The sequence below is a fragment of the Anoplopoma fimbria genome, chromosome 13 (assembly GCF_027596085.1).
Source record: "Anoplopoma fimbria isolate UVic2021 breed Golden Eagle Sablefish chromosome 13, Afim_UVic_2022, whole genome shotgun sequence".
Taxonomy (NCBI): domain Eukaryota; kingdom Metazoa; phylum Chordata; class Actinopteri; order Perciformes; family Anoplopomatidae; genus Anoplopoma; species Anoplopoma fimbria.
Window position 1 is genome coordinate 2997257 of NC_072461.1, and position 21863 is coordinate 3019119.

Below are 21863 nucleotides of genomic sequence, written 5' to 3' on the forward strand. Positions count from 1 at the left end.
TTTACATGTGTCCTGTCACTGGCAGCACTATATTCGTCCATGGTGCCCTCATCATGTAGCATGAGACAGAGATCTAACCCTGACCTGACTCTAAACTTAGACCTAACACAGACCTTACTTGACTTGATATCACTATAACTGATCAGGGCAAAGTTTCCCAAAAGACGTAAGTTCTAAGGTTTACGTTGCCCCACTAAAGAATGACCAACAAAGCGCTCAACATTTTGGGAAACTGGGCTCAGAATTTGACATGAATCAACAATCTATCACCTGACTGACTTTAGAACACACTGTTATGTTTTACACTGATCTTTATCTATAAATAACCTTAACACAGCTTATTACAGATAACTGTAATTTTATATTGCATTCCACTGCTTGGTTTGAATCCTGTTTTTTCCCAAAGCATTTCCAGCCAAACCTTTTTGTGATGTGTTTGCGTCTGAACATTTCCTATGTACACCTGTTATCCACACAGGCTGACTATATGACCCTCTGTCTGAATCAGGCAGTCATAGTGCAATATCAATATAGAGAGTAACAAGAAAAGGGATGAAACAAGTTAATGGGTGATAATGAGTCCAGATTGATTGCCTAAAACAATGGACTTATTAAATGCTGCAGTTGTTTTTACACAGTATTGTATAAACATACTGTTCAAAGAATACCTTTTTGCCTTCAGTCCTGCCACTTTCGTTTATTCAAACCTTTTTTTTTATTTACAACCTTGCTCCTGCATTTGAATAAAACCCTGTGAAGCAAATTTTGAGATTGTCTGTTTTACTGTGGAATAATATAGATAATAATGTGTTTCTTAAAAAACAAAGAACAAAAGCAATTTGCACACACTGAATTCTGCTGTTTCTGTATTTGAATATAAAACATAGCATTTTTCAGTTCACAGAGGTGTGTTCTCAGCATGGTAGGACTGTCTTTGTTGGAATTCAACAAAGGATTTAGCTTGGCTGAAGCACCAACAGGTTTGTCTCCTGATCGTTTTTCACCAGCATTTTGCAAATCCTTTCACCTGCAAACACACAAGTCTCACCAATCTACGAACATCATAAGCCTGAGGTACCTCTTTAATATCATGAGTTCAAAATTACTTTAAATAGTCAAAAATATTGCCAGTCTTCTCATACCTCTAAATACAATAATAATACCTACATTTAAATACCATAAGTTACAAAACAGTAGAATGAAAAGCTTCTTATACACTACTGTACAAAGGCATTCATTAACGATAGCATTAATATCAAGGTATTCCATCTCTGTCATTCGACTGTCAAAGTTAAACCAGAAAGAAAAAACATGGGTAACTTCCTTTACATGGGTCTTATTCCAGTGTATTAACCTGTGTTACTAACAACAATATTTTAATGAAAGAATTATGCTGTGCTAGTATTAAATGCAAATCTCTTGATATATAATGTTACAACAGTGTAATAACATAGTGCAAACAGGGTGCTCAATTAAAAGGTAACAAAAGCAGCATTTCATGTGAGGATATAGCTTTTTAGAAATGTTAAGATTTTAAAGAAATAGATTGTAGGATGCAGTTTTTGGATTTTACCGGTATAGGAGCTGCTTAAGAAGTGTAGGATTTGGTACAGAACGTTTAACACTATGTGTTTACATTGTGTTGTTACGCATTTTGAATATATATTGAAGAGGTTTTCATTGTTCACCTACAGAATAGATACTCTATAATAACTATGCAATACTTTTCCATTGGTTAATACACAACAATAAGCCACTGCAGGGCGTTACTGCATTTGAGTTATCCATCCATTCATTTACAATGTCATGAGTAGAAAGTTATCTTATACAGTTCTATAATTATATCATCAGTGTTATATCCTGTGTAAAAAAGAATAGAAACTGAGTACAGTTTTATATTCACCCGTGAGGAGTGAAAATCTGTGGCCAGTTTCACTGAGGGTGGAGATTTACGCACACGTAGATGACACTCTATAAGCCCTTCACTATGCACTACTTCGACCAGACAGGGCTGCCACACAGGTTCGCGGTCAACAGTAGTTCACTTTCTGTCGGACGGGGGGGGATCAGCTGAGTTGCATCTGACCTATCTGCATGAGTCCACTGAGTAGAGTACCTGATAGAGAGTAATATATAGATGTTGTATAGAGCCTGTCTGGTATTGCTCAGTGTTTGTGTGTGTGGGCCTTGATGTCCAAAAACAGGGTCTTTCTCTCACAGCACAAATATCACACATATTATATACAAACATGTGTCCACTCATATGTGCTTTGAAGGCACACGTTATGTCGAAGGTCAGGCCTTATTCGGGGACACACGCCACACTGAGTTTGGCAGGAAGACAGGTCAGGTGTCTGTGACGGTGGAAGCAGTCTGGATACAGGAATTCTCGAGTCGAATCTATCATGGGCAAACGCTCTCTAAAATTTCAGTGTGGCATGAATAATGCCTGTGGAAGATTCAATACTCTTCTATCATGTCGGATTTTAAATAGGGTGTGGATATAAGCAGTCATTCTGGATAAGTAAACCAAACTTCATTTCCCAGCAGCCCTGTGTGTCCTGGCCTATAGGTAAGACTGACTGATTTGTTGAGAGCCAGCCTTTCATTTTCTGTTGACAATCCGCTGGCAGCCCGTGCTCAAACATGGAACGCCGTTTCTCTTTTCAGCACTTCTCTGTACAGTAAGTCACTTTGGATCAAAGCATCTGCTAGTTAGAGGACAATATTTTGGGGGGATTTGGCAGCTTTGGCGCAGTTCTCTGAGTCTTAACAGCAATTATTTCCACATGACTTTCAACATTCCCCTTTGGGGGGCAGTTTGAGAGGAAGAAACAGGGTGTGTGTGTGTGTGTGTGTGTGTGTGTGTGTGTGTGTGTGTGTGTGTGTGTGTGTGTGTGTGTGTGTGTGTGTGTGTGTGTGTGTGTGTGTGTGTGTGTGTATATTATGATGCTGCAAGATGTGGTTCAGCTCCCCCAGTCAAACAGCAGATGGCACTGAGGCACAGATCTCAAGTTAACTCTTTGAGAGTGTGTGGGTGGTTTGGCAGCAGTTGCAGTGTGCCACAACATGCATCTCTACCTCCAGAGTGATCAATTCAACCAAGGTTATGCCTACACCAGCCAATCAGAAGGCAAGATGAGGTAGTCCCTGCCTTGTTTTGAACTACAGGTGTGACTGCGGTTGGTTGGAGCTGGATGACTCCAAGGTAATTTGGGGAGTTAGCTGCCCTTTTTGAGCTAATCAGAATTGGGGCAGTGTAGTGTCTCAGTTTCAATGTGCGTGGGGTGAAGGAGGAAGGTTGGGTATGGTTGGTTAAATCAATGTGTTTGAGTTGCGTTTGTCAGGGTGTAAATTATCATATGGCTCTGTCTGTAAGGAATAGGCAGCTCCGTCTCTAGCTGGCCTCCTCTATCAGCCGAGCCAAGGTGTCTCTGAGCTCCGTCAGCTCAAAGATCTTGCCGTCCAGCAGCTCCAGCAGCGTCCGCAGGCTCTTCCTGAAATTCTCCTGCTCCTCCTGGTTCTCCTCCAGCCGCTGCTCGGCCCCCGACAGCTGCTCCTCCAGCACCCGACTGCGCAGCTCTGTCTCCTGGAGAGGGAGAGACGGCATTGTTGGCAGGTTTGTGTCATTAGGAGGTAAATAATAATGTAGGATGTGCTGATTGTTGAACAGTTACATGTTTAATGTGTATTAGTATTGCTAACCTCAAGTTTCTGGGTAAGTGTGTCTTTCTGCTCCATCAGGTCATTCATGTTTTCCAATTCCTCTTTCAATTTTTCCATTTCCTGCAGGACATAAAAAGCAGATTAAAAGGCTGTGTAGCATGAACGCAGAGTGTTGTAGCATGAGCCAAAACATTTAAAACAGGGCACTTTAAAACACACACACACACACACACACACACACACACACACACACACACACACACACACACACACACACACACACACACACACACACACACACACACACACACACACACACACACACACACACCTCTTCTTTATCCCTTAGTGTATTCTCTAGTTCCTCTATAGTTTGGTTGAGTTCAGTCTTCTGGGATTTGATCACTGGTGTTTGGTTGCTCTGACACTCGAGCTCCGTCACCTAAAAGGACAAGATGGAGATCAAGATTTAGATCCAAAGAGATAGATAGACACAACAGAATCATGATCTAAACCCATATTTCATTTCCAGATTACCTCTTCTTTACCCTCCCTCATGCCAACAATCATCTGCCCTCTCTGTTTTTTCTTCCCTCAAATATGATTTGAATGAATTAATCACATATAAAAACAAGTAAGCATTTCTGTGCCCCATCCCTCACCCGTTTGTGTAGTCTCTCGGCCTCTTCCTGGTAGGCAGCCAGTTGTTGTTTCCACTGTTTGACGTTGGCTGTGGACTCCAGCAGAGCTGCCGTTAGCTTGGCATTGTTCCCCTTTAGTGCCTCCAGCTCAGCCTCCCAGTGTTTTGTCATGGCAGGGCTGCAGAACACAGAGACGTTCATACTGTCAGATTACCAAAAGCAACATAAAATAATAAGTGTTCATGTTTTCATTATATGGATGTAAAATGTGGGATTCTGAAATCTCATGAAGTCGTGAAGTTCTGAATCTGAAGGTTTATTTTTCCACAACGTATTTGAACCATCCATTCATTTATCCATCCATTCATTCATCCGTAGATCAATCAGTCCATCCATCTGTCCATGGATTATGAGACAACAGGACCTTGGACACAGATCCGTTTTCAGTCTCTTAATTGTCCCTAATGGCTCTTTGTTTTCATTTTGCATCTATTTGTGGTCATTTTGAGTATTTTTGTGTCTCTTTGATTCACATTTAGTAGGGGAAGCCCAGGGCCACACAACCACTCGGCCCCTTGGGTTTGTATTGCTGGGGACCATTCAAAAACCATCCATCCATCCATCCATCCATTCATCCATTTTTGCCCCAGCACTGAAAGCTAACAAAGGCTGCAGCAGGCACTCAAATTGGAGTTCAGCACTTCCTGGCCTGTAGCTGTGAAAGCAGCTGTGTGCCGCATGAGTTGTAATCTGAGATTATATCCTCAGACTGGCTGGAGCTTAATCTTGTCCAGCTACTCACAGACAAGAAAATGAGAAGAGAGAAAAGTGAAAAGTGATTGAATGTGATTGATTTGCATGATGGCGATGCATGTGTGGGAGAGGAAGCTGGTGAAAAAAGTGCTTGCACATGGTCTGGGTAGTCGATAGTTGTTAGTTGTAGTGTGATATGAGATACATGTAGACACTCAACTTTCTGGAAGTAAAATGCTTCTGCTGTGGATCTCCCCTGTAAAATGTGACCATTGCTGGAATTCATTAAAGATTTTCATAATGCCCAATTCCTGTCTCTCACATAACATCTAACTTGTGCAGTAGATTGTATGAGAGAGCTAAACGTTGTTGAGTACCGACATCGAGTCAAGTACCTTTGAAAAGAAGCTCCTACTCCCACATACTTCACAGTAATTCCTCACAGCGGTGGATACAGATACACAGAAAAACACAAAAGCAAGCTTAGCCTGCTGAAGGAGTGATGAGGGTCTGTGTATGACCCATTACAATGATGTTTTCAGTTTTGTTCCGCCCCCTCACTGACAACCACACACATATATACTCACACTGCAGCAGTACTCCACTATGCCATAACACCCACTCTAAAGTGTAAAAGAGAGAAAACCCAGGTCTAATTCATGCAGGACTCCCACGGTGCCCTCAGTTCTTACACAACAGCCGCCCCCTCTGTGAGTGCAAGTGTGTCTGTGTGTGTGACGCATAGAAGGGAGACGACACTTCATCCTACACATGCACATATCAACTGACACACAACCACTCACACACACATTTACACATGGAGCGATGCTGTCACCAAGGCACACAGCCCCGCCGATGTATAAACCCCACACACTAGCTCACAGAGCAGGAGAGCAAGCGAGACGTCAAGATGTGAAGATGGAGACGGACGGAGAAAGCAAGTGAGAGCGATAGAGGGAAAATCAGATGAGAGAAAAGAAAGCAAGATGTTTTGACACTGGTGTTTGTCTCCATTAAATGAGCCTGGCTGAAAGGTCTCAGGGGGGCACCTGAGCACAATTCTGGCTGAGGACAGCAGAGCAGAGCTGAAGTTGTTTGAGAAACATGGTGGGTAAGTTAGCTGCTACTGTGTCAATGAACTGCTGATTGTAAAGATGATTATTTAAACAATATGAATGCCTTATCATGCTGATTTTATTTGCTAATGATATTTTCTAGTTGCTGAATTTTATATATTTTTGTTATTATTACAATTCTAGTCATGTAATAGCCAATTGTGATGTTAAACTGTAGAAGCAATTGTTTTCTTAGATCAGTGTGAGATTTTTAGGCAATTTTGGAATGTTTTTGAATACATTTAATAAACAAAAATTTAAATCACAGACTCTAAAAATATGCATCTGGTAGAGATCTGTATAACAGATGCAATTGTATCTATTTTTATCTGTTTTCTGAGAACAATATTCTGCCAACAGCAACACAAAAGGTCATGATAAGACACAGCTCAGTACCAGATTTTGCAGGGTGTCAGGTTACTTTTGTATTGTATTTATCTAGTTTAAACAGGGTTTAAATGTATTTATTTATTTGTTAAATTGAATCAAGAATGTATTTTGTGGTTTGTACTCACTGCCAATAAGCCATGACTCTTGAATAAAACATCCACACTCTGTTTTGTGTATTACTACTTCACAATAAGTTAAGTATAATGCTCCTCCCAGGCTCAATAAAGATAAAAAATACAAAACATAAAGTTGAAGGGTTTTCTACAGCCCTCTCGTATTTTTGCCGTGTCCTGACCGCTGTGCGTTGTAAGGTAGGTTCTTCCTCCTCACAGAGCACTTCAAGAAGCAGGGAGCCAGAGCGGTTGCCATGGCAGCACTGGAGAAACGGAGGAGCTCGTAGCACACTGACGTATGACATCCGCACCGTCTCTGTTCACACAAGCCTACCACAAATCCACCGACAGTCGCCTACATCCTCCAACACCAAAAGACCATTCACATACAGCCGAGGCAGTCCCAACAAAAGGTCTTCCAATATTCAGAAAACCATTCAAAATGACTCCACTGCAGACCTGCCAAACACGCCTACATACTGCGATATAAAAAAACCTCTCACAGCCCTGCATGCGGCTGTATCTCATCCTCCTCTCTCTTCCTCTGCCCTATGCACCCACACAAGCTGCCTACACAGCCCCACTAAGCAGCAGAGTGGTGTATATGTTATGGACATAAGTCATAATCTTATTCCAGACACATGGCAAAGAGACAAACCAAGATCATAAAGGTCTGGTGCAAAAAGACAGCAAATAACTGTGTTAATATATGTGGGTCTGAACCCCTCATGCCTAATATACAAGTTAACACATTCAAAATGCAAACAAACATTTTGATTCCTTTCTGTTGGCTATAAAATAAGCTATAACCTTATACACCGTTACACAAACTGATAGAAAATGCATTTTAACTGCAGTTTATGGCTCATAAAAGGCTGATGGAGCTACGATACAAGGTGATAGACATGTGAGATGATGCATGTGTAAGATGTTAAATGGAAGAAGAATGAATCATAGAAAGAGCAGAAAAGAGAGGGTTATGTGCTGAAATATTATATATTAATAACAGTCCTAGCATCTACCCTCTCTGCATATTCCTCCATGAAAATGTGAGACTGAGGTTTGCTTGTTACGTCCATGCTTGCCATCATGAATGCTGAGAGTCGACCCGTCTCCCACGCATGCAGCATTAATAGACACATCAGCAGCAAGGCTGCAGCAGGCAGTGGGTGTCCTCTCTACATTCTGCTCTCACTGCACACTCAGATCTGTGTAGCCTTACCGAGTTCATGATGTAGCGGTAGGATTTCTAAGCATTTGCCCTTGAGCTTGTCACAGCTTTACAGACTTCAACACACTATTAAAAATAACTGTGTCGCAAAAGATCTCTACAATGATGTTTAAATATACCAAAATGCTTTAAGCCTCCTCTCAGACACCCATCGTTAAGCAAAAAAGAATGATAATACATTAAGCGATTGATTGATATCTTTAATTAATAAGAATCGCAGCAAGAGAAATCAGATTACAGAGATTTTACAAATGAAAAGACCTCTGTGTACAGTCGACTACAGGTGAAAGAAGATAAAAGGAACATTTCCTCTCCTGAGAAAAAAACTCTTCACTCACTCAAATGATTTAAAACTCATTACCCGTACCCTCCTGTTCAGTTTATTTGTTGTAGTGTGTGTGCAGTTGGTGGATGTTTAGGTATCAATGACTCATGTGCAGACTTTATACAATACACCTCTCTCTCTCTGTCGTTCTCTCTTTCCAGCATCTGACACACACACACACACACACACACACTCTGTGTGTCCATCTGTCTTGCTCTTTCTCTGCCTCCCACTACCCACAGTATGTTATATAAGTCTTACATAAACGCTTCATCAACACCTTTTTGGTGAACCACACAGCCACACCTCTTCAGAAAGCCATTATACAAATCAAAAACATTAACATGTCACTTTGACCTAATTATCTTACACAATCTACTGAATATGAACCAGTATTGACAATCAAGAGGAATATGAATTATCCATTTCAATATTCAGTCTACTGATAGAACACAAAAACAGCAGGAATGTATACAGTGTAAGAACAGTGCTGCATGCATAGAAGTGACACGGTCACATATTCCTTAATGCACCGAACAACTTTAAAGTCAAAAGATTTTCATTTTCATTTAAAAAGATATTATTGCATTGCAGTAGGCAAACATATAAATAATTGTTCTTTTACCAGCATGCTCATATTGGACAAAATAATAACTTGAATAATTCCTCATTCCCGTGAACCACTAAAAATGTACTTATTTTGCTGGTTCATGTAAAGTGACAGCGTGTGAGTAAAAATGATATAATTCATTGCACCAAGATTCCTCCTAACTGGAGTGATGGTGTGCTGTTTAACCTTAATTGTTAGCAGTTAGAAAACAAGCAGTGCACCAAGTTTTGTAAAGAAGACCCTCCCTGTTGCTGGCCTCCATCAGGCTCTTATTTTTGTGGAAGGATGTGCCTAAACATTTTTTGTTATGCGTAGATGTCGCAGTAGTCAGGACTTGTAAAGACATCCCTATCAGAAAGAGCAGACCCGACAAGTCTTATACTGCTCCCTAGAGAGGAAAAACACGAGAGAGCAGCCGTGAATAGTAGGAGATCACTGCCATGCTGACATGCAACATAAACTGGTGCACGCAGATGAAAAGAAAGACAAAGAAGAGGTGTGAATACTTCTGTGCCTCAGACAGAATAACTGGAAAAAAAAATCATAATAATTAATTTATCTTAGTATTCTTGGGTGTAATCTATTTGAAATATAAGAGTATATGGTCAGACTGTTATATCTGTACTGTGGTAAATATGACAACACGGGACAGTGAACACATCACCATGTGGGATGTACCTGTGTGCGAAGGCCAGTGCGTTCTGAGATGGCTCTGGACGGGTGTCTGAGTTGGGAGTTGTGTCACAGATGTCATCTGTGCCGTTGATGTTTTCCATGGGCGGAGTCACAGGGGTCAAAGGTGACGAGAGCTCACCTCCTGGAGACTCCTACATGTAAAACAAAGTTGTTTAGCTTTTACTGCCAGTAAGACATCAAATTATCAATAAAACACTTAACTTTTATTATATTAATCATTTTATTCTTCTCCGAATTGTTAGCGGTGATTAGATAAGGCACCAAACTGACAGTCCAAAAACCGATACCAATACCTGGGCTTTGGGTATAGGCCGATACTGAGTACCGATCCAATACCAGTGTTTAATATTAAGCTGTATGCTTCACTGTGTGGAAGAGACTGGGATCTGGCATTGTTTTATGGTAAGGCAACATCAGGCTTGTCTTGAACATTGCTTTCCTAACTTTGCGAAGCAAGATGCAACGAATAAATGCATAGCTATAAATGTACTTAATTGTTATTTATTAAATAATGGTATCAATATTTCAGATAGGCCTATTGTCACTGATACCGATTCAGCTATTTGAGTGAGATTCGGACCAATATCCGATATCAGTATCGGTGCATCTCTACACGAAACAATTGTGAAATCGTTTTACAGTGATGTCAGAAGAAGCTTTAACATCTGTTACATTTTTTGTTCTAAATGGTGTCTGGCCACTTTTTCCAGAGACACAGCCTGAGCAAACTGATTCAATTCAATTCAACTCAATTCAATTTATTTTGTATAGCCCAAAATCACAAATGACAAATTTGCCTCAGAGGGCTTTACAATCTGTACACATATGACTGATGTGTTTAACAGAAAAAAACAGAAACCGTGATTTAAATAGAGGAGAACTGGATAGTAGTAAGCATGAGCTAAGAAAGACCACCACAGATTCTAATCACTAATGAACCACTAATTTTTTTTAACAAATAATAGATTCATTTTTCCCCTATAAAATTTAAGCACCAGAGCACAAGATCAGATCTATAATGTCTAGTTTTGTCAGCCCAACAGTTCAAAACTGAGAAAACAGAAAAGCAGCACCTAATAATTGAGAAGAAGAAACCAGTGAAAGTTTGGCTTGTTTCCCTTGATAAATGACTTTAACAATTAAACAATTATCCAAATTGTTTTCAATTGATTTTCTATAAATTTACTAATTGTTTAATTAACAAATAAATTCAACGAATTTCTAGATAAGTACTATAATTATAACTGCAATATAATTAACTTATATGTTATGGTATGAAATGCGTAATAATTAACTTGAGTGAACTTAATAACCCCTTTTTTTTTTACCAGAGAAGGCAACAAGATAAAAAGACAAAGCTCATTCCTTAATTTGGACCATCCTTCTCCTATAAGGAGTTGACATGAGAAATGATAGAGGTGTATTTCTGTGTTTTGAGGTGGTGAGGTCTCTCACACTCATAAAGCTCTTGCTGTGGTGTTAAAAATGTAAGCGTCTTAGTGAACAGTTGCACATGCCTATAAGCCATTAAATAGCTTATAGCACTGGGAAATTGCAGAATTACAGATTAATGCTTATCTTTTTATCCCATACAACCACAGAATTATAAGAGAGACAAGTCATTTAGCTGCTGCTCGCACATAAAACAAAGCTATTAAGACTCAGGACTCAGGGCACAATACAGTAGCACAATGACACTGCCTGTATGTCTCTAATGGACAAGAAGGAAGGGGGAGATAAGAGGAAGAGTATAGCGTTACAGTTTGCATGCCACATTCATTAGTATACCATTTAATATCTGTTCCCAATGCACATCCACTGGGGTCTGGCCTATTGGGACCAGCATATAGCATTTAGCTCTGTGTTTTCTCATCTTGTTTTGTGGAATAATTACGCTCTCAAGTTTTCTAGTTTCTGTTTCTAGTATTAAGAGGGGAGAAAAGAGAGGATTTGGAGGTTAGAAAGAAAGCCAGCAGGCAGGTGGGTAAAACAGCGACTTTCAGTTGTGAAACAGAGCAGACAGCTTGAGTAGAGCACTGAAGGCTTGTAGCAGGAAGGACGCAGCCTTTCACAGTAACAGCAATCACTCCAGTTTCATGACTATAGTGTGTGGCCAGCACACATGCAGCCTTCAACCCCTGATGAGAGTGAAGCTGTCCACTTGGCTTCATTAAAAACATCCTCTCATGGGAAGCATAAGGTATTGTGGCATTTTACAAGTAATAGACCGTATTACAGCAGGGGGGCTGCTCCTCTAGCCTCCACAATGAACAGACGAGGACACGAAGCCTGTTAACAGCCTTTAGATTACAGAACAGATTTCTCTGGGGATTCTCCTCTGAAACTAGCTAATTTTCTCTCACATGCAGTTACACATGCCCTAAAACACTCTATCAGTTGCTATCCCACACAAACATGTACCTAACATACAGGCTAATTATGCTCCCCAATTTATGGAGAGTCCACAGACAGCATCTTCTTTTTCTAATAATGTATAGGGTGGATATTTACAGAGAAAATGAACCATATTATTTTAGGAATATTATTCTCAACCTCAGGGTCCCAGGAGTTCATGCAGCGGTGAAAGGTAACTTGGAACATTTACACAAGTACTGCACACAATTTTAGGCATTTTATACATATCAGAAGACAACATTCTGCTTTTTACTCAGCTACATTTATTTGACAGATACATGTATTGGCTTAAGAAGTTATATATATATAAAAAACATTTTTATTAACCATCAAAATACAATACATTTTCAAAGATTAGTGATTTTTGACCTTTTTCAGCTGTTGTCTGTTGGGACCCCTTTTTATGTTCCACGCCTATGAGATTTTATGCAGTTCCACCAAAAAGATGTTTCCCCTCTAAACTTCTTAGATGATTTATTTAAATACATTTTCCTTTGATAATACTTTTGTGCTGTACCTTAAGTATTATTTTGAATAAAGGACTTGCAGTTATAGTGGAGTATTTTCACATTAATGTAATGGTCCTTTTACGAAAATAAAGGATCTGAATACTCTTTCATCATTAGCATCACCATTTTCAAAATATTTTTATCCATACATGTATTTTTGTATCTATTTTCTATCCATTTATTTCCTATTTTCTTAATTTTCCACTACGCCTCTCCTGATAATGGATCAAACTTAACAACACCAAAGGGAAAATAACATTCTTTGGTTGACCTGTTCACCAGCTGTTCATTATACACAACATGCCTGTGACAGGAGGTCAGTAGGCCGACAAAAAGGTAAAGAATTAGGGAGAGGGAGTTGGGATAGTGTGTACTGAACGTACCTGAGAAGGGGACGTGGCCATCTCCATCTTTTCTTGACTCTTCTCTTTAGCAAGCCGTGCTGCTTCTTTATACTCTGCAAACTTCTCTGCAAACTGGACACAGAGGACAGCCATAAGTATAGGCTGTAAATCATATAATACTGTGGTTTAATCTGTTTAGTAAAGCCATATGTGCATATGACACACACACACACACACACAGATCAATGTGTAATAGGTCAGACGTGAGGCCAGGGGAAGGATAGGGTAAATCTGCTGCCAATAGCTGCACACAGTTGAACCTAGAAAAGATGGCCATTACCCATAATACTTCTGCTGAAACATGAGCTAACTAGGTCACTGTTAGTAACCTCTATATCATAGACGTATACACACACAAGCACCCCCCCACCACCACACACACAGAACAAAGTAGCCATTTTGTTTTCCTCATTGAGTTTATGTCTTTAATCAGAAGTTGTCGGTGGCTGAAGTTGATCTCAGAGTTATTTTAGTCAAAGGCAAAGATACATGCAGCGATCCTGAAGCAGTAAGGTGAGCTCAGCTGAGGGGCTTGGATCAAATATAAACACCCTGGCGCATACACACAAGCACATTTAACCCAATGTCCCTTTAGGGTGTGGTTCATCACTGACACTACTCCCACAGTGTTACAATGTAATTTAGTATATAAAGTACTGCAGAGGGCAGAGTGGCAAGGAAATCAAATTGACAACACTACTGAAGCCGGTCTGGTGTCTTCTATCAGCGGAGTTGCAATACGTAACTCAATATCTTTTCACTTCAGTGCAATATAATAGTTCTGGTCTAGTGCTCTAAATGCAGTAGTTTTCAGTGTAAGTGCTCCAAGAGTGTTTGGCACTGCAGTTATCTGAGAGGTGAATCTGATTATTTCAACTTTAGACCACATAAAATACCTGGCTGTTCAAACTACACATTTAAGCACATCAGTCATAGTACCTCTCAACATGCTATACATTTGAGACATTTAAAGAAATTTGAAGACATTTTTTAATATATATCTTATATATCATATTTATCTTAATTAGACTTTGTACAGAAATAAATCTTATAGTAACATATAAAAGTACGCTGTAAGCATACATCATTGTCACAAATCAGAGAAAACAAAACCATTAAAATAAAATAAATACTCATTTTTTAAAAAGTATTAAAATGTCTAAAATGTATGTAGCATGTATCTTTAAAAAGGAATGGTCGAAAAAAACTGGGATACCCTGACTTTTGCTCCCTAATTGTTGTAATGCCCGAAAAAACAAGCCATGCTTCATAGTGGAGACTATTCTTCCTAAGTCCAGGCAAAAGATATTACAATACAGATTAAAAGAAAAAAGTGATTAGTAACCAACATTTACATTTCAAAAACAAAAAACAGAGAATTAAAAACAAATTATTTTTGACTCCAGTTACGTCATCAAAGTTATTTTCTCACACTTTAGAAAGCTCCCTAAAAGAGCCATAGAATATACATAATATAAGTGTTTTCACAGATCACATGAAAAATAAACTAAACCAAATCAATGTAAAATTGGTGGAATTCCACTTTATACTCTAAGGCCCCAGTCCACTAGGTCCATCTTTTGGCTGCCAAACATTTTTCTGAATTTTTCACTTGTTAAACTTAAGTTTACAAAGGGGAAATAATTGGGAAAGGGAGGTTTAAGATATTACGGTAACAATAGCTGAGGGAGGAGAGAGCACCTGACCTGACAACCTTCAGGTCACAAGACCTCATGTTTTTAATGTTTAGTATAAGATATGAATCAGGAAATGTCTTCAATTTCAGGACATCACAGTTTATACAGTTGAGTTTGTTTGTAGTGTGTGTGTGTGTGTGTGTTTGTGTGTGTGTGTGTTCTTCTGACAATGGGAATGGTGTACGCCTCCTCGATTCACGATAGAGCTTAATCATACCGCAGAGGAGAGAAATCACCACCTACTCTCACTCTCACACACGCATACACACACAGTGAACACACAGATATGCATAACTTTCATAAACACACACACACAAAAAAGCCTCATTAGGGCCAACTGCCAAGCAGATTCTACACCTTGAAAGAAACTATAGCAACTAGAGTGAAAAGAAAGTTGAAATGCCATCCTCTCTCTGGGACTGGAGGAGAAGAAGAAAAGAGAAGCCTCCCCGTGATTGATGCGTGGTTTGTGTGTGTGAGTGTGTTTGTGTGTGTGTGTGTGTGTGGTGGGTTGGGTGGGGGTGGTACCTTGGCTAGATGATGCTCGGTGGAGAATCCCAGGCCGTATACAGTGTTCGCTCGACTGTCCGCCCACTGTCCAAACTTCTGTGAGGTCTTTGTGAACGTCATGTTGGGACTGATGGTGCTGTTTATTATTGCCTGCAGGACATAGGCAACCCACTTAATACATATTAAATGAACTTAATCACTGCAGTGTGTTGATTATGTGTATGTGTGAGTACTAAAGAGAGAGGATCCGATGAAGAGCCAAGGACAATGTTTTAGCCCCAAGTATGTGCTTTTTGTATGTCTAAATGAAGATTACTCAAACCACAAATCAGGACTACAGATGAAAATATCAATGAAACATAATATTATTGGGAACACACAATTGACATATTAACAGCTCAGCTGCATCTCTACTTAATCGTTCTGTAACTGTTGGTAGTAGTGCCTTGATCATTTGTCTTTTAGACTCTCAAAACAGTATTGCAGTAGTGCCAAAACAAAAAGCCAATTAGTCAATTGATAGAAAATGTATCGGCAACGATTTCAGTAATCAAGTAAAAAATGTGAAAGTGTGTGGTTGAACAATTAATTTGAATGCATCACATGGATAATTCTGGATAATAAGCATACTTTTAACATATTTATGATTTGGGTGCGATTGGTAGAGTACATAGCTTATCAATTAGTCAAAAAATATAAATTGATCATAGTTGCAGTCCTATACTTCATCAGAACTAATATTACTGTTTCGGTGTGTGTGTGTGTATGCGTGTGTGTGTGTGTGTGTGTGTGTGTGTGTGTGTGTGTGTGTGTGTGTGTGTGTGTGTGTGTGTGTGTGTGTGTGTGTGTGTGTGTGTGACAGACAGACAGGGTAAGCCAGAGAGAACAGTATATAGCTTCCGGTCTGCAGCAGGGCAGCTCACCCCCACTAACACAATAAAAATCCATGCATGGATAGTTGACAGAGGGCTACTGAGTTTGACTTTGAAAGCCTTCAGCAAAGGATTCAGTGATCCAAGGTTAGTAAGACAAGAAGATACACACACCAACATGAGCATGGAAATGTATATATACACATAGAATGACGGAAGAAAGGCACAGTGGCAGGTAGAAACATCTGATGCGGAAATACTAGTGGGGTTGTGGTCATGGGAAAATAAAAAAACAGAATCTTAAAGTTGGTGAACGCTGAAATATTGAGAGCTTAAAGTTAAAGGGTAAGTCTGGCAATATTTTACATTTTCCTTATTCTCAACAAAACCCATGAAAAGACCAATACCATCAATGTATTGATCCTACCTAAAAGTATTGTCTGTGTATCCAAAGCAAAGTTTAATCCTCTGTGCCATTTACCTGTATTGTTGTCCAAAAACATATCAGGGAGCTGAAAAAGATGGCTATCTCTAGATTTTATATAATCCAACCTCCCTTGTTAAATAACACTAATAGAGAACACATTAATGTCTCATCAATTAGCAGTGTTGTGTAATGGTTGGCATTCTGGTAGGAATCAATACATAATGATGAGTTTGGGAGGGGTAGCAGTCAGTGAGTGTCTGTGTTACACAATAGTTGAACTTAGTGATCAACGATCTATTGAGGGTGTGATATGAGATGGTTGACCATCAAAAATGGTTCACACACACACTAGGTGATCACTGAAGGCTAACTCTGTGACCTTGCTTTGCTCCGATCGGTCCTTCATATTGGTCAGACCATCTCAATCCCCTGGCTTCAAACTTTTCTGTATTTGCAGCTCTTGTTATTTCTTCTACCACACATTCTTTTAACTCTGTCATCTGTTTCTCTCATTCAACTTCACCCCTCCTCTCCATAACTGGTGAGGACTGGTCCGTGCCTATAAATCACACCCTGCCCAGCAGAAATATCCCTCTCGGAACTCTAATAAGAATATCCTGAGACAGAAAGTGTAGACTCTGAAGTGCAGACAGACACACAGACATGCACACATAAACACAGCAGTCGCATGCCTACACACAATGAAACATGAGCTGTCAGTCTTGGGACAGGTTTTAATGCTGATCTCTTTTAAGATGTGTTTGCACATTAGATTCCCGTGCTTATTAACATCATTAACACTAAGTAGATCACAGTACCACTAAAATCTCCCAGAGCGCTGTTTGACATCTAAATAAAACCACGTCAGTTGGCAGAAATTAAAAATAACAATGGATGCAGTAATAGAGGTAAAATGAAATCTGTGTTTTGTATGCAATAAAGTTTGTAAGGTGTACAGTAATATTCAGAATGAATTGCTCACCTTGGTGCCATCCAGGCTGATGATGCGGTATACATTGCGTGTACTGTCGTAGAAGTAGGAGACAGTGACAGCATGCTTGCTGGTGGGCAGCCAGTTCTTTTTGGTGTTGGGGTCAATCTGGAAGACGTGGGCCCTCGTGCTGTAGATGGGCTGCTCCCTGAAGGGGACGAAGAAGAAGTCGTGAACCTCTTTGTGCCGCAACACCAACGTCTCACCAAACCCACCGCCAGCACTGCAACTCCTATTGCCCATGGGGGAGTCAGATCGCCCTGGCAACCGAATTACCAACTCGCCATCCTCCATAGTTATACCACAGAAAGAGAGGCTGTCAAAGGACAACTACATGGACTCATTGTCTTGTACTGTATACATGGAGAACAAGCTAACTGAGCCGCCAAACTACTGTAGAGTTCCCGCATACACCTTAAGTCTAAACTTCCTCTCCGACACCATTGCCACTTGTAAATCAATACACTAAATGCATGCCGCTTTTCAACAGAAACTCTCTCTGTCTTGCAATCTTTGTAAGCCAGCGCCGTCTCTCCATGCTCTGATATGGAAATGCCTGCAGCACAGAGCGAGGGTCACACAGGGGAGCACAGAAGGGAAAGGAGAGGGTTTAAGGCTAAATATAGACAGTAGGCTATGGTTAACTACCAAAGACCCACCCCACAGAGCTGCAGTTTCCACACAGACAAACATAATGCATGTGCATGTATAAACATGCACACAATAAGGCACAGAATCTTAAATCTGTATTTACGTCTGAGTGTACATGTGGATTTGTGTCTCTGTGGCTCAGATCAGAAGATGATTAAAACTCGATGATTGGCTAAATTTAAGATTACTTAATTCTGTATTGACCCCTGTATGACACTCCATCCACTATTAATGTTGGAGATTATAATATATTATTATATTATATAGAGTCATCTTTGTTTTTTAACCATCCATTCGTCTGTCACTTATGCGGCACCTTCACCCTTTGTCTATTTATTCCTTACCCCTTACTTAGCTCTTACCATGCCCTCATATATTCGAGCATTGTTGGGGCTTCTTGGGTAATATCTACAGTCAGTACACACACGCACTCAAAGTGCAGGGTGCAGGGGGAGATATTCTGGGCTGGCAGTGCTGGCAGAGCAGGAGATAGAGAAGTGCTTACACTGCACTGAGGGGGTGATGGGGGACATCAAAGGCATGCTGTATAAATGAATATTAAAATTCAGCAGCAGCACCCCTCATGTGTGTGATTAGCCAAGACTGGGAAAGAAAGAAAAACATGGAGACAGGGAGAGAGAGAGAGGGGGAAGTTAGACAGGAAGAGAAAGAGAATGATGGGGAATGTGGAGAGTATAGGAAGTCTGAGTGAATCTGGGATGATTAATGCCGCTTTACAAAGCGGCTTGTGGAGTGCTGTGCGCAAATTATCATAATCATCGACAGCAGTGTAAGCGGAACTGAGTCATTTCAACTCACACCACCATGGCCTGTCCGTATGATCTCTGGAATAGCCGCTTGGCAACTGTCATCGTTTTCCATTGCATAATTTGAGGGAGCTGTGGCAAACTTGTGGTTGCTTGATGGTATTTCAACCAAACACAGCAATGTTCTTATGCTTTGAAGATTTTTGATCCAAATGACACCCACCAGTTGTAAAAAAAGAAAAAAAATACTAGCTTCAATTGTACTTTTAAAAGACAACACAAAAATGGAATGTGATTTCAGGGAAAATTCTGCTTTCTTACAAATATATATCTAACAATAAATCTTATTTTCCTTTATTAAAAGACGGGCATCTCCATAACACGAAAGGCATCACTCTCTTCACACATGCCTCAAACTATACAGTGACTCTGGTCTGAGCCAATAGCCAGAGTTATCGGTTAGAGGATTGCATAGAGGCCCATTTAGAACGCGTTGATCCTCTTGCAGTCCAGCGATGAACTCTGGCAGTAGCATGTATGCTGCTGGCAGCTACACAGATGTAACAGGGACACAACAAAAGCATTACAGCCTTAGGAGGCTGTTTAACTTCCATCAGTGCATGAAAGTGCATACAAAAGTATGATTGTGAAAACAAAAGATGCACACCACCAATAAAAGTGGAGGAACATGACCAGAGGAAACAGATGAGGGGAGAGGAGAATAGAGAAGAAAACTAAGCAGGTAAACCAGGGGGTAATTTCAGTGGGTGACTGAGTTGTAGGCCTACAGGAGAAAGTGTGGAGAAGGAAAAACAGAGGAGGGAGAGGAGGAGGTGTTTAGCATGCAGAGTGTACTGTGTGACACAAGGGCAGGTGATGGAACATGAATGTTAAAACAGAGAGAGGCGGTCGGCCGGAGGTATGAGAAGAACGTAGAGGTGGTGATGACTAAAAGAGGATGGAGTTCTGAGAAGAAGATGAAGGAGGTGGGAAGCTCTAAACTGCTACACAGCGTGGTTTAAACAGTGATGTGAACTATGGTTTCTCAAATCCGAAAAACCAGGAACCCAATAAGAGTTTTTAAAGGATGAAGCATGTTCGTGCTCAAATAGCTACACAAGTAAGTTTGGTACTCTTTCTGACTTCTGTAGGATGATGAGGATGAGGATGATACTGATGGATGGCTGGTGTAAGAGCCATATAGAAAATAAGATTAACAATATGTTATGGTATAGTAAAACACATACTATCTATACTTTTTTTTAACTCTTATGTGAAATTATGTTTTCTGGGAAACTGAGTATTGAGATACTGTTTTTGCTCATGTTGACATTGTGGTAGTGAAATTCAGCTGTTTTTGAGATGGTCCTTTACTTTGATTGATGACATCAGGTCGAATAGTTCATTAGACTGGAGCAATGAATAGGTTTTGAAATATTTCCATTTTCACAATAAACCTTTAAAATGGAGATACCAGTTAAATGTTTATTTCACATAAAATGACAGTAATTGCTTCAAGACAGGTTTTAAATTTCGACAAAAGAAAAAAGCACTGTTACGGTGGACTGATATGGAGACAGATTGGCTGTTCTGGGGTATGTTGTGAATAAAAGGGTGAGTACACACCAATTGCAAAAAGAAAATCGAATTTGTCTCTTGTGGCATCTAGCCAAAATAGTTTTGATTTATTTGCTGGGTTTTGAGATATTTCTGTCTCCGCCCAGTACATCCATCCATCCATCCATCTTCCGTAACCGCTTATCCAGTTAAGGGTGCTGGAGCCGATCCCAGCTGTCAATGGGCGAAGGCAGGGTACACCCTGGACAGGTCGCCAGCCTATCACAGGGCAGACATATATATAGACAGACAACCACTCACGCTCACATTCACACCTACGGGCAATTTCAGAGTCATCAATTAACCTAAAAAAAAAAAAATTCCCTGTTAGTCTTGATAATCCAAATGTGATGAGTTTACAATGAAACAATATTCTACCAAATAAATAGTCCATTGAAAATTGTTAAGTGATGTAAGTGGATTTTGTGGACCACGATTTAGATAAAAAAAATGTGTTAAGGATGTAAATATGCAACAAAAACTTCCTGTATGGCTAGATACCGCTGTTTCTTTTTTGCTATCAGGGTGAACTGACCCTTCAAAGTACGTTGAACTATGACACACCTCAACACTAGATATGTTAACATATAAGTATTGATCAGTCAACAACACTGTACTAATGCCTACAGGGCATTTCATATGAAAACAAACACACAGACGCGCAAACACATCAGCCGTTCTAGGAGTTACAACAGGGGTTGTGTTAAGCGCCTTTTGTTCCTCAGAGGTTTAATGCACGGATGCGAACACTCTTTGAGTCGCAGTGTGTAACCAAACAGCTTACACAAGCATGTGAACTGCATTTTATACCACAAAAGGCATGTTATTTTCTACTTCAGTGTGTCCCCTTTAACCATACAGCTGGCCCTCTTTCTGCAGACACCTACAGTGAAACAGATGTTCATTCAAACCGGCGATCTCAGGGTATCTTGCTTTAACTTGCCACCTCCACCTCCACCCCGCCTCTCTCCTGAAGTTGTCTTTGTTTCCAGAGTTCTTCATTAATTCAACAGGGTAGAGCATGAATGCAAGTAGATCTTATTTAACGTAGAGAGAGGTCAGTAATGTGAGAGCTCTGTGTTGTTCCATCTACTGGGAGCGACTTCGATGAACTGAGATGTGCCTGTGAACACACACTCTCTCACACACCCACACACACAAGCAAAGGCAAAGAAGGCGAGCAGGGAGAGAAACTGAGTCCATCTGTGCGTTAATTGTATTAACCCAAGGAAGTGATAGCGCACCAGAGAGTTTTGACAGGCATCTCAAGTTCTCGTTTAACACGAATGTTTTTCGCTTTGCCATCGCCATTAGAGCCCATGGACGGAAGTCTGTCGGAAATCTGTCTGTGTCGTTACTGATAGACAGGCAGCAGGACAACAGATATGTGCGCTTTCATCTCTTCTACACCTGCACATATTCAGACTTCAATACACACAATGTATGCAACACAGTGCTTTGAA

The 21863-nt window shown here is 40.2% G+C and overlaps 1 protein-coding gene across 1 annotated transcript; it reads right to left on the reverse strand.

The window, feature by feature from the left end:
* Nucleotides 1–3397: 3397 nt before the first annotated feature.
* On the reverse strand, nt 3398–17659 carry homer1b (homer scaffold protein 1b). The gene is made up of 8 exons (XM_054611303.1): nt 17357–17659; nt 15094–15225; nt 12848–12940; nt 9523–9671; nt 4329–4485; nt 3998–4108; nt 3706–3786; nt 3398–3589 (listed from the first exon to the last, which is right to left on the reverse strand). The coding sequence occupies exons 1-8, from the start codon at nt 17657–17659 to the stop codon at nt 3398–3400; spliced, it is 1218 nt and encodes a 405-aa protein (XP_054467278.1).
* Between the last annotated feature and the right edge of the window lie 4204 nt (nt 17660–21863).

Coding starts and splice junctions, on each gene's coding strand:
- homer1b (XM_054611303.1), bottom strand. CDS start 17,659: ATGGAGGATGGCGAGTTGGTAATTCGGTTGCCAGGGCGATCTGACTCC. Junction 12,941..15,093: donor CCGAGCATCATCTAGCCAAG/GTACCACCCCCA, acceptor CTCTGTGTCCAG/TTTGCAGAGAAGTTTGCAGA. Junction 4,486..9,522: donor GCACTGGCCTTCGCACACAG/GTACATCCCACA, acceptor TGTGTTCTGCAG/CCCTGCCATGACAAAACACT.